General features: G+C 38.3%; 3 protein-coding genes across 4 annotated transcripts in view; 1 reads left to right on the top strand and 2 right to left on the bottom strand.

Moving 5' to 3' along the window:
* The window catches only part of LOC122671524 (kinesin-like protein KIN-14J), a 48309-nt gene extending 41061 nt beyond the window's left edge, over nt 1–7248 (bottom strand). The window contains exons 1-7 of one of the 2 annotated variants that reach the window (XM_043868791.1): nt 7093–7248; nt 6918–6970; nt 6695–6767; nt 1413–1690; nt 1166–1323; nt 942–1052; nt 275–551 (exon numbers count right to left, since the gene is read on the bottom strand). In XM_043868791.1, the coding sequence (XP_043724726.1) occupies nt 275–551; nt 942–1052; nt 1166–1323; nt 1413–1518 (652 nt within the window). In that variant the 5' untranslated portion in view covers nt 1519–1690; nt 6695–6767; nt 6918–6970; nt 7093–7248. The remainder of the gene's footprint in view (nt 1–274; nt 552–941; nt 1053–1165; nt 1324–1412; nt 1691–6694; nt 6768–6917; nt 6971–7092) is intronic. The other variant, XM_043868792.1, reaches the window with a different exon arrangement.
* On the top strand, nt 2752–3726 carry LOC122672045. Its single transcript, XM_043869554.1, has 2 exons — nt 2752–2994; nt 3100–3726. Exons 1-2 carry the CDS (start codon nt 2752–2754, stop codon nt 3724–3726), a joined length of 870 nt encoding a protein of 289 aa, XP_043725489.1.
* Nucleotides 7249–10809: 3561 nt separating the features above from the next.
* Nucleotides 10810–11886, bottom strand: LOC122672044. The gene is made up of 2 exons (XM_043869553.1): nt 11758–11886; nt 10810–11649 (listed from the first exon to the last, which is right to left on the bottom strand). Exons 1-2 carry the CDS (start codon nt 11884–11886, stop codon nt 10810–10812), a joined length of 969 nt encoding a protein of 322 aa, XP_043725488.1.
* Nucleotides 11887–12136: the final 250 nt, after the last annotated feature.

Here is a 12136-nt window from a genome sequence, read left to right as displayed (position 1 = left end):
GTAAGGAGGTTCATTTCGGTTTGTTATTTAGGCATGAAGAGAGTATGAAAGTCTTGCAGGTAGCCACCTATATAGTCAGTCTATGCCAAATTAAAATAGAAAGTCAATCACGTGATAGCTATCTATGCATCTGAAACTCAAGCATCACAATCTCCAATATTTTCATGGCATCTCACTCAAAGATCTTGGGCAGTCGTATTACAAAATGGGATAAGGCTTTGTATAGTTGAGCAGTCAGCATTCTGCAACTCTAATGCATCAATCATAGTCATACCTGATATGACAGGACTGCGCAAAACACGCTGAAATTTTGAGTCGGATAAACTCTTGTGCCTCTCTTCTCCAGCTACTGGAATATTCTGTAGAGATACTTCCCCAAGGGTACCATTAATTCCTTCTGAACTTTCTACTTCCAAAACTTTCCATCTCTTCCTTGGCTGGGTTCCAGATTTAGACATCGAACTTGTAATATGAATATTGTCTCCCCCAAAATTAGAATTAAAACACTCTTTGAGTGTCAATAGATACTCTACAACTGTCACCATAGACCCCTGCAAATATACCAACCATGAGAGAGAGAGAGCAGAACCTTGTGCAAGCCACTAATGAATAAGGAAAGGACCAATATACTTGGCAGAAAAATACTACTTGATGTACGATGGCAGGTGCATGACATGTATCAGTACATCATTAAATGCATATGAATGTGGATACCCAAGTGGCAAGTATGCAATTAGTTACACACAGTGCATGCATGGGAGCACACCTTTAAGCGATGAAACAGCATTGCATTCTTTGCACTCTAATTGCTAAGAGCTAGCACTTAAGCACATCTCTCCATCTATATATAATTACACTGATAACAACAGACATTATACTTGATCCTAGTAAAAAGAGAATCCTTCACGAAGAGAACAGGGTTTATATATAGCCTAGAATACCTGCTGAAGATCCAGGAGTCTGAACATGGGCAACCCCAGTTGATCCATAGCTTCCAGAAACCTTTTGACATTCTCCAAATGAGGCTCGGATGAAGGATCAGAACCAGCCCACTACAGTTAGAAAACTCATATTAAATGAAAATCGAAATGATATAAATCTAATTTCCAACCAAATAAATTAAATAACATGGCAATTTCAGGACAAGAAGTCTAAAGAATCCAACCTCATTTATAGAACCAGGGCTAAGCCTGTCCAAAACACTACATAAAACAGTTCCATCAATTAAGCACAATCTAATTTCCTCTTCTGAAGCTTCCGATGGTAACCTCAAATCAGGAAACATATCATTTAACCATTCCACCAATTCCGCTCTTTGTTTGACTGTGGAACAAATCAAAGTTAATGGCTCAAATAGGGGAAGAAAAAGTTTTTTTTTTAAGAAGTAGAAAAGAAAATGAAGCTTTCAATACCCTCATCCTCAAAATTGGCATTGACTGTCAGTTCAATGGCATTCCCATTACCAGCTGCAGTTGAGCAGTTAATTTCCCCATTTTCTCTTGTGTGAGATTGGATCATGGTGTGAAATCTTCAAAAGGTATGTCTGCTTTCAGAACCGAACTTTGAAAACACTGTTAAAATCATATGATTTCACGGATCGTGTATTGAAGGAGATAATTGACCTCCTTAATGAAGAATGAACCAACAAAACCCCACTGTACACAGACATTTCTTTAAGTATTCAGCATTCCTGCAAATCCTCAATTAATATAGATTTAGCTCATAATACAAATTACAAATACAATGCCTGAAATTAAATGCACGAATCATTCCTAGAGCTACTGCATCATGAAGAACTGCACCATCAAACTATGGTCACTTTCCATCTTATGATGTGCTAAGTCCAATACCATATAAAATGCAATCACAACTAATGGAGTGGATCTTGATAATGATTTCTCAAATGAATTCCATAACTTGTATATGGTTCAAATCTGTATTTTTATTTTTTGAAGATAAAGTAATGATTATTAATATATCAGAATAAAAACAAAAAACTCTACACAGGATGCAGTACAAACAACAGTCCAAGCTGGATCCTCTATGAAAGACAAACACCCTCTTTACATAACTCAAACAATCATGCCTCACCCATGTACAATTTCATCTCAAGAATCCTATATCCGATATGTATTAACCCCCAAAACTCCAGAACCACAGGAAGCCAACTGGAGACCGAATTCTTAACCCTTCTAATTCTCATGCTGGCTACTTCCTCCTTAGCATCAAATGTTCTTGCACTTATTTCCTTCCATATACTTAGAGATGGCACAGAACTTCCCAATGATTGCAGCCCTACCTTCCACCGCACACCCTCTCCTAGTCGACCAAACAATACCTCCATTGGTGATCTTTCCCATGCCAAAAGAAATCCCTTTGGAGCTTCTCCAACCTATCCACAACCCATGCCAGAATAGAGAACAAAGATAACAGATTGGGATGTTCAATAGAGCACACTTTATTACAGTAAATTTCCCTCCTATTGACAAATATTTAGCCTTCCAAAAATAAAAGGTTGAATCTTTGTATGTACATTACATGGTAGAATCTACTTCTATGTTTCCTTGCCTAAGCTCTTTTGTTTGACCACAAGATGGATATTGGTCTACTTTATGGTAAAGGTATTGTCTCAGTTCCTTCTTTCCAGATTCATTGAGCATGTGGTTCCTACATTCCCAGGGTGTCTGATCTGATTGCCCAACCTTTCAAACAATGGAATGTTGGTCTGCTTCGTTCCCTCTTTTCGAGGTTATGTCTATTTGTCAAATTCCTATTCCTGTTGATGTTAAGGATGATGGCTGGTTGTGGACTTTCTCTAAATCAGGGCTGTTTACAGTTAAATCTGCATATCACGCTATTATTTCTCCATATCAGCAGGGTTCCTCAAGTCTAGACCCCTTTTGGGGTAATATTTGGAGACTCATTTTAGTCCCTAAGATTAAACTTTTTCTTTGGAGGTGTTGTTCTAATGCTTTGGCTGTGAACCAGCTGTTGGTTTACCATCATGTCTCTACTAATCCGATGTGCCCTTTATGTTTAATTGAAGTAGAGTGACTAGAGTCCATTGTTCATGCCCTCTTTCGGTGCCCTTTTGCGTAGACTGTTTGGTTAGTATCTCCTCTTCGACTTGACACTTCTGAATTTCATAGTGACAATTTTAAGGATTGGCTGAATTTTCTATTTGTATCTGTTCCTGTTAAATCGGATTTTGATATTATTTGGTCTTCTCTATTGTGGCAGATTTGGAAAACTTGGAATAGATTTGTGTTTGATCACTTGGATCCAAGCTTGTCTTCCACCCTTTCTGCCTTTGCTCATACAGTTTCTGAGGGCCAGCTGTGCGTTTCCAACTCTTTGATTTCCGCTAATGGTGCGGTCGCTGCTCCTCGACCTCCGCCTGTTTCACCTCCAAATGGTTTTACTATGTTTGCTGATGGAGCTTGGTGTGCTGCTACTTGGCGTGGAAGTAGAGGAGTTGTTTTTCGCGCTCAGTCTGGTTCTTTTGTGGCTGCCCGTTGTAGGTGTGGCCCATGCTTCTCAGCAGCTACAGCTGAGGCAGAGGCGATTCGTGATGGCATCCTTGCGGCGCTATGTTTCGATCTTTTTCTAATAGTTGTTTTTTCAGACTGCCTTGCTGTTGTTAATGCTTTGAATGCTTTGCCTTGCTCTTTAGACTGGGCTGCTAGGTCTGCTGTGGATGATATACTTTCTGTTTTGTTCTTCTAGATTCATGATTTTGTTCAGTTTTATACCTAGGTCCTCCAATAGGGAGGCTCATCTGCTGGCCGCTGGGGCTCTTCGCTGGGGGATTTCCCCGTTTTGGTGGCAAAAGCCGCCTCCCATTTTTGTATCTGCTGTAAGGGGCTCTGCCGCTCCTACTGATTTTGAATAAAAGTGTTTGCGTTTATGATAAAAATTAAAAATTAAAAATTAAAAAAAAAAACAAACAAACAAACAAACTCTGGCTTCCACATCTCTTCTAAGATTTCCTCCCCACCCGCCCCTTCCCAAACCTCCGAGATAAATCTTTTATGACCAGAGAAGAAAATATAATGAGTTGACTGTTTGACCAGTAGAATACTAACATCTATAGTTCATCAACTATTTATTAATTACTGCTTTGTGAGGAATAACATTTTATTAGCACACATTTAGTTTTTTGGTATTAGATAACATTGCTAGGCAGCACACTGCACTAGAATCCTACTCATGGTAAGGCTCCAAGTCTGATGCTGTGCATGATCCACTTAAAACTCATATTATTTTACTGCTTGATTCTTTGAAGAATTCAGAGGAAATACTTTTTAAATTTGGGTTCTGGTGGAGGGCTGGTTAGGGAAGAAGGGGATATCAGAGTTGCAGGGGAGAGGGGAAATCGCATAAGAAGAAAGGGGGGGGGGGGAGAGAGAAGAAGATCACACAAGCCACCTTGGCTTCCAATCCAAACGCTATTTCAATTCATTATCCAATCTGCCCATCTACGATGATTACATGGTATAAATAAATAAATTAAAGACTCCTAATGGAACTCTATAGCAAACTAGTCTAAAAAGGGCATACCTAGTGCACGAGGCTCCCGCCAATGTGGTGTCTGGGGATGGGCAGACGTATGCAGTCTTACCCCTGCTTTTGCAGAAAGGCTGTTTCCGGATTCAAACCCAAGACCTTAAGGTCACAATGGTGCAACTTTACCACTGCGCCAAGGCCTGCCCACTCTACCACAAACTAGTCTATTCAAAATAAAATAAAGACTACAAGAAAAATCCAAGCAAATAAATCTAAATAATTAAATAAACTCTAATATCCTACTAGACTCCAAAAAGTCAAAAACTCAAACTGGACATGGTTCATCTCTGTCTGAATACCCAAATGGTTTATGTCGGTCCAAGGTAGTACACCTGCATCAGGTTCTAGTTAGACTGTCCCCGTTTAGCTGACACTATTGAGTTTATAGACTTCTTTTTGAATTATGATGCAATGGACATATTATCAATATTTTCTTTGTAGAGGATTTCTGTTTACATTGGGCCTTTCTTCTGCTGCTTATTATACATAATAATCAATTACTTGAAGTATTTAACATGAAGGGTTCCCCTCCCCCCTAAAAAAAAAAGGAGACGCTTATAAAAGCTATGGATTCCTTGCAATGGATGAAACTAAACAACATAGAATAATACCCCAAAATAATGAAACTAAGGCAAACCGCAACAGTGACCAGCCTCCTTTACACCTACACAATGCCTTAGACCAAGAGAGAAGCTTGTCTAAACTCTATATAGGGGACATTATGCCATGTAGTGTAGAGTTATAAAGGTCAAAAATAAATGTAAAAGGAGTGAAATTTATAATATGTAGACTGTAGAAGGTAGGATCATCAAGTTTTGGGTTTGGGCACCTTGAAACATAAAGTGACTAGTTGCCTTGGACCTCAAGGGGTGCCTTTTCACCATTTAGGTGACACCTCGACAACTAAGAACTTGACTGTTGATAATAGTTATCTCCATCGCTTATAGCAACAGTATTATATAGTTTTCTGAAAACAAACTGAAAAGGGTTTTCATTTGATTGGAGGGAAAGGATCCATGTAGCTGACCCCATTTATGAAGTTTTCAGAATTAAAAGAAGAAAATAAGAACAGATTTCCAGGTTTTTTTCATGGTTTCAGCATTTATATTACTTACAGATCTTTGAGATCCCCTTACTCATATCAGTCATCAGGGTACTGAAAATTTCAGTGAGCTGAAGATTGAGCATGGGATGAATAGGCAAGGGAAGTTCCTGCATGGAAGAGCCAACAGGCGTGGACATGGGAGCAGGTGAGGGGGGGATATATGTAATGTTCTAAACTTCTGTGTATAAAGGTGAAGTATATAACCTGGGCCCCCACTATTTACCTCTTTCATTCATATGTTGGTATATAAATGCCATTAGTTAAAGAGCTCCTCACAACCCCCCCCCCCCCCCAAATTGAAAACTCATGTGTCCACCCCTAGAGCCAAGCCTAATACATCAGATATTAGTATTATTATAGAAGCCTTTGCAGTCTGCGGAGATTACTGTTCCATGTTCCTACTATACGGGCTGTCATAAGGACTAGAGCAAAAAACAATTCATTTCACAGTAACCATAGTACATTATACATTCAAATAAATAACAATAATGACCCAGAGAGGTTGAGAAAATACATAGGATGATAGTAAACAATCATAGATGCCAAATACTTTGTATTTCAAAAAAAAAAATCACAATATCAACAGCTATTAAAATGATTAATCAATTTAGGGGAATGGGGGAAAGAAAAGACTCTGAGACCTCTTTATTAACATAAATCAAGATAAATTAACAAACTAAACAAAAAATAACTGATCATGTAGCTAGTTGCTAAGCTGCCAATAAATCACACCAGAATATTCCTGAGATTTCATGAATCAATCAAAAAATGCAAAAAGGATCCGCCTTCTTTCACCTACCAAAAGATTGAATTATGACAAAATTATACTATGTGATACAACAAACAACGGATAACACAGAGAACTGTGCCTCTATGGATCTTTAATTAACAGTAGCAGAGTAATTGTCAAAAATTTAAAGAAAATTGGAAATTATACGTGCAGCTCACAGAATTGGAACAGCAGGGGAGAAGGGGGAACACAAAGCAGAAAAGGAAGATAATTTCGAGAATAAATAGGCGTACCGATGCAGAAGAGAGGAACGGAAATTTCGCTGGCAGACATGAAGCTTTGAAAATGGAGTCGGGTGTACCAGAGCTGTTGAAGAAAAGCAAGAAAATTTAAAGACTGAGAAGGGGAAAATAAACACAACATAGGCACACACTCCCACAGATAAATATAGAAGAAAGAGAAGGGGGGAAAAAAAAAGTCAAAATAAGAGACAATGCTGCTCTCAGAATGGCTTACCGGCGTTTCGAGCAAGGAGACGACAGTGCTCTCGCTCAAACGAAGCTCTGACCCTGCGAAAAAGAAGGGAGGGTGGGAGAAATACCAAATTTGAATCTTAGCTTTTATCTGTAAATCTTCTCAAGATAAAAAATACCTCATTTAAACCAGAAGAGCTTGATCTATCGATCCATACCTAAATGTCGCCTCAAATCCGGCTGCTTTCCCGATTTCCTGTGACAATTGTGACGCTGCAGTTGGTTGATCTTCTACCAACGTAAAAAGTATTTCTCAGAAAAATTAGGAAAAGCCCGACCTATTTTTAATCGGATTTTGCGGTTGGCTTAAAATTAGGTTGGTATGGCGGGTTCTGTCTTTCAAAATCCTAAAAAGAAAATTCGGGTTCGGACTTCGGACGGGTTGAGTCTTTATTTTTATAATGTGGGAATCCGACTGGGTTTTGGCATGAGTCTATACTCTAAGATTCTAGCCTTCTAGGGCAAGGCTATTAAACTCAGAATCAAGATCCGGATCTGGGTCGTGTCCATGAAGTTTTGATTATGTTTCTGCCATAATTGATCAGAATCAACCGGAATCCTAGGAACACACTATGGATCGGCCGCTCTGAATCAATCAGAATTAGGATTGAGTTCAACCAATTTGACCGATCTGATCCCAATTCTTGAAACCCTGTTTTAAAGTAACAACAATATATCCATAGCAATTAGGCTCTCCTCCAACCGTGGCAGGAGCTGGAGGGTCCAACCTTGGAAAAATAGGGAGATGGTCAGATCAATACCAATAGTCCATATTCCATACCTACCCAATTTTTTTTTTCACCTTAATCCCTTGATTGCCTCCTTTTTTTTTTTTTTTTTTTTTTTTTTTTTTTCTTCTCTTCAATCATGATTGCCTATTTATTAAGGATATTTAATCATAAGGTGTTTATAAGATGATGCTTAATCATTTTGATTGTTGGATTAGATGAGAAAGCATTATTTTGTATCTGATTAAGTATTACAGCTATCCCTCCTATCCTCCTAGAGAGCAAGAATACAGGTATGCTTGACTGCAAATTTCGGTAAGAAATAGAGATTATCTCTTTCAAGTATGTTTAGCTGATTATTTAGTGCAGAAAAATAATAATAACCTAACTTCTTGCATGGGTAATTATCTCTTTCATCAAAGTGAATATCGTTCAACAGAGAATATGATATAGTTGGAAGCTTATGCATGACTTTGAAGTGTAAGACATTTTATTAGCTCTATCTAGTTACAAGTCAAGGAATAAAAAAGAAGACTAATTTTAAAAATAAAATAAAAAAGTAAAACTGATTTAAAAATTAAAGGGAGAGGGTTACCTCAACAAGTAACATATAGGAGTGTACCAATGAGGTATATATGATAAAATGGTATCATATATTGAAGGGAAATGAGGTCAATTCTTGCGATGAGGTGAGAGACAAATATATAGGTGCTAGTGTACCCTACCCCGATAGCTTAGAAAATCTTTTCTAAGAACTAAAATATGAATTTACTTTAAATATTAACATTTACCAAGTTGCAAATTTATGAGAATGTAAATTGTATGGACATTTAAGCGACTAGACTCCCTACTCATATGTTAAATTTAAGTCACATCGGAGTTTGCCTCACGACAAAACAAAACTTCAAAAATTCAGCAGGAAATTGAAAAGTGCTAAATAGTGATTGGACTATCATAGATGTGCTTGGAAATACATCAAGAAGCATTTAAGTACACAAAAGAGTATCTGATTAGTGGACCCTTCATCCTACATTGCCATGTATATTAAATAATAATAAATAAAAGAATTTTTTTTTTGACTACTTTGACTTTAGTAGGGTACATGAACATGACGTGCAATACAAAAAGCAGCAAAAGAAGCAAAAGAATCAACAAATTGCTTTGATCTCAAGGAAAGTAGTGGACTCCCTCAACGGAAGGACCCTATGCCCTTGGCATAGTCTGAGATATTTTATATGTGTGTCTAACAACGAAATACGACTGCAGTTCTTTTTTTTTTTTCCAACTTTATCATGGAGGTAGGAGGTTTTGTCAAACGGATCTTTATCCTCTCAGGTTCCCTATCTGGTACAGTACAGTTCTTCTTATGGGGGCAAAAATGATCACTTGATCCCTTACCCGAACACACTGCCCAGGTGGGATCCACCCCCCTCTTATTAGAGGCACTAGGAAACTATACCAGCAGGAAATTTGAGAGGACAATTTTCCTTGTCAAACTACCATGCTCATCTCCATGAGGTTGTGGTGACATTTGGACTTGTCACCACTTGTCTTTTAACTTTTAAGGGAAAGGTTCTCTAAACCATTGGCAGGGTACACTAGCATTCCTGTGTTTATCTCTCTCTTTCTTCCAAAAATGAAATGACATCGCTGCCCTCCAATGCACGATATCGTTTTGATGCAGCTAATTTGTATGCTCCTCTATGCCCACTTGCTCAAAGAACCCTCTCTCTAACTTTAATTTTTGAAGAGGATGTTTCCAATGACCCAAAGTGAGAAGGTTTCCCACGCCACATCAATGAGTGGTACTGATTGACTTCGTCAATAAGGGGTAGAAGAGAGAATGTGTCAAGAGGATGTCAAGGTGGAGATAGACTATTAGAGATCATAGGTAACTGGTGTATGGGACAATTTTCCCTTAATTTTAACAACTGAAGTAGACACCAAACCATTTTTTAACAAAATAATTGAATATATATGATTTCCATGATAAACACACTACAAATTGAACCATAGAAAGATGGAATCCATCCTCCCATGGGTCTAGGAGTTTTTCCTTCTAATCTTGTTTTACATGTTTTTCTTTTGGTAGTTATCTATGTAACATTGAAAAATGATGTTTCTGAAAATCATAAGTCAAATACGAGTGCATGGTAATATCGAGACTACTGGCACATATGCATGGACGTACACAATATTCATATTAATACAAACTCTTAAATTTAACATGTAGTAAATCTAGACCATATCCTCATTTTCAACAATCAGAATGGAAACATCATCAGTCCACACGGTAGAATAAATGTTATGTAACATTTAAAAAAAAAGACCTTTATGATAATAATAATTTGCTATTTTATATATAATTTTGAAAGCAGAATAGGGTAGGTGGGTTTCATTGTTAGCATTGAGAAAATAAAGTGACACCAAACATTCCAAGAGTTTGTCTAAGAGTTTGTCTAAGATGGTTACATCCGTTGTTGAGATGTGAGAAAACATAAACCCCACATAACTGCTTGCCATCTACTTTACCTGATTTTGAGAAAATGACATCTACTTTACCACCTTCTTACTTATATCATACAAGAAGGCAAGGCCAGGCAAGTCAACTCCCTTTTTCACTCATTAACAAAGACCATGTTTTGACAAAAATAGAATCTTGATAAATGTATTGAACAAATTATTTTTGAGGAAAATGTTCTCTCACGTCATCTTCCTTCATCATGCTTACTACTATTTAATCACATGAACTAATAGTTTTGTTAGCTAGATATTTTATATATTTGTTTTAAATGAAACAGTGTCTAAATGACACCTCCTCTATAACAGTATTTAGAACTTGACATCTTTTGGTTGTCTCATCTTATTTCTAGAAGTTATTTAAAATAGTCAAAGAATGAAAAAATATTTAGTCCAAAAGTCAAAAATAGTAACCTAACTTCTTGCATGGGGGAATCATCTCTTTCATCAAATTCAATGTTTTTTTTTTTTTTTTGCTAAAGATCAGCAATGAGTATAATATTAATTGTAAAAAAAGGTTACAATAAAACTGTAGGTGTCCTTATAGACAGCACAAAAGATCTAACTTGTTTCCTTCGGCCTAGTCCTTAGGAAACGTTAGACCTTGGCAATCTATCAAACCACGAACTATGTGAATCTATAGAAAGGCCACTGCAGCGCTTCCCAGTACATTGTCTGCTTAATGAATAAAGGGGGGACAGACCAACATGAAGTTATTTTCCTTTTCGCCGCCTGGGTAGCAAGGGCATCCGCAGCAGAATTTGCTTCTCTATAGCAATGTGTTATACGCCACTGGATAGAATTGAGAAAAGTACTAGTGTTCCCCCACTTGTGCATAAGACTCCATGGAATCTTACAAGATAGTATGGCTGAGACTACAGCCTCTGAGTCACACTCGATCCAGAGTTTCTCAACGCCTATCTCTCTCGCATGCTTGACTCCTGCAAAAAAAGCCTCTAGTTCAGCCATATAGCTTGAACCCACGCCCTGGTATTCTGAAAAACATCTCAACACCGCTCCTAAGTGGTCCCGAAAAATCCCTCCTGCTCCAATCGCGCTTGGGTTGCCCAAGGAAGAGCCATCGATGTTCAATTTCCACCATCCATGCGGAGGTAGTTTCCATTTCACTTCTATTATTCTCTTAATCGGTGGCCTTGCAGCTGGAACCTTCAACATTAATTGAGCCAAAGTAAGATCTTGTACGGTTCTGACCTGTACCCCTTTCGCCCTAGAGCAATCTCCAACTTCTTTAAAGCATAAAGTCGCCACTTCTGAAGGAGACCTTCTCAAATTTTCATGGCGTTGTCTGTTGCGCTCCCACCATATATTTTTGCAACAAACAATCAGTAGCGCTCCCCATGCCTTAGAGAGTGGGACTGCCTTGGTCTTCCTGCGCCACCACGAGAATAATAGCTCAATTGTAGGGAACCCACTCCAACTTTGATTGAAAACATAGAGCACCTCTGTCTAGACTTGTCGCGAGTAGGCACAATCTAGGAACAAATGCGTTATTGTTTCACAGTCCGCATGGCATAGATCACATCGAGAGACAAGAGGGACGGCTTTGCGACACACCATGTGATCAGTAGGTAACACCCCATGTGAAAGTCTCCAACCAAACACAGCAGCACGTGGATGGAGATCTTGGTTCCAAACAGCTGAAACCCAAGCAGGTGCAGCAGCCTTAGTGCGCAAATTCTCCATCGCTGACTTGACAGTGCAACAGCCTGTTGCTGTATACGCCCAAAATCTCAGGTCTGGACCGTTGTTACATGCAATTCCACTAACAAGTATCTCATTGAATACTCTTTGTATATTTGGTTCTTGAATTGGAGGCAGAACCTAATTTCCTTCATCCCAATAATCTGCCACTGAAGATGAGAGATTGCAATGTGGAGTGGCTGAACAAGGTCTTCAATGCTGAGGTTGTGGAGCCACTTATCATACCAAAACT

This window comes from Telopea speciosissima, chromosome 8 (assembly GCF_018873765.1).
Source record: "Telopea speciosissima isolate NSW1024214 ecotype Mountain lineage chromosome 8, Tspe_v1, whole genome shotgun sequence".
Lineage (NCBI taxonomy): Eukaryota > Viridiplantae > Streptophyta > Magnoliopsida > Proteales > Proteaceae > Telopea > Telopea speciosissima.
The sequence above is the reverse complement of the archived record's forward strand: the minus strand, read 5'-3'. Positions and strand labels throughout refer to the sequence as shown.

Excerpts from the sequence above, each read along its gene's own strand:
- LOC122672044 (XM_043869553.1), bottom strand. The coding sequence starts at position 11,886 with ATGGAGAATTTGCGCACTAAGGCTGCTGCACCTGCTTGGGTTTCAGCT. Across the intron at positions 11,650-11,757 it reads TGTTACCTACTGATCACATG|ACAGAGGTGCTCTATGTTTT; the intron begins GTGTGTCGCAAA and ends CGACAAGTCTAG.
- LOC122672045 (XM_043869554.1), top strand. The coding sequence starts at position 2,752 with ATGTCTATTTGTCAAATTCCTATTCCTGTTGATGTTAAGGATGATGGC. Across the intron at positions 2,995-3,099 it reads TGGCTGTGAACCAGCTGTTG|ACTGTTTGGTTAGTATCTCC; the intron begins GTTTACCATCAT and ends CCTTTTGCGTAG.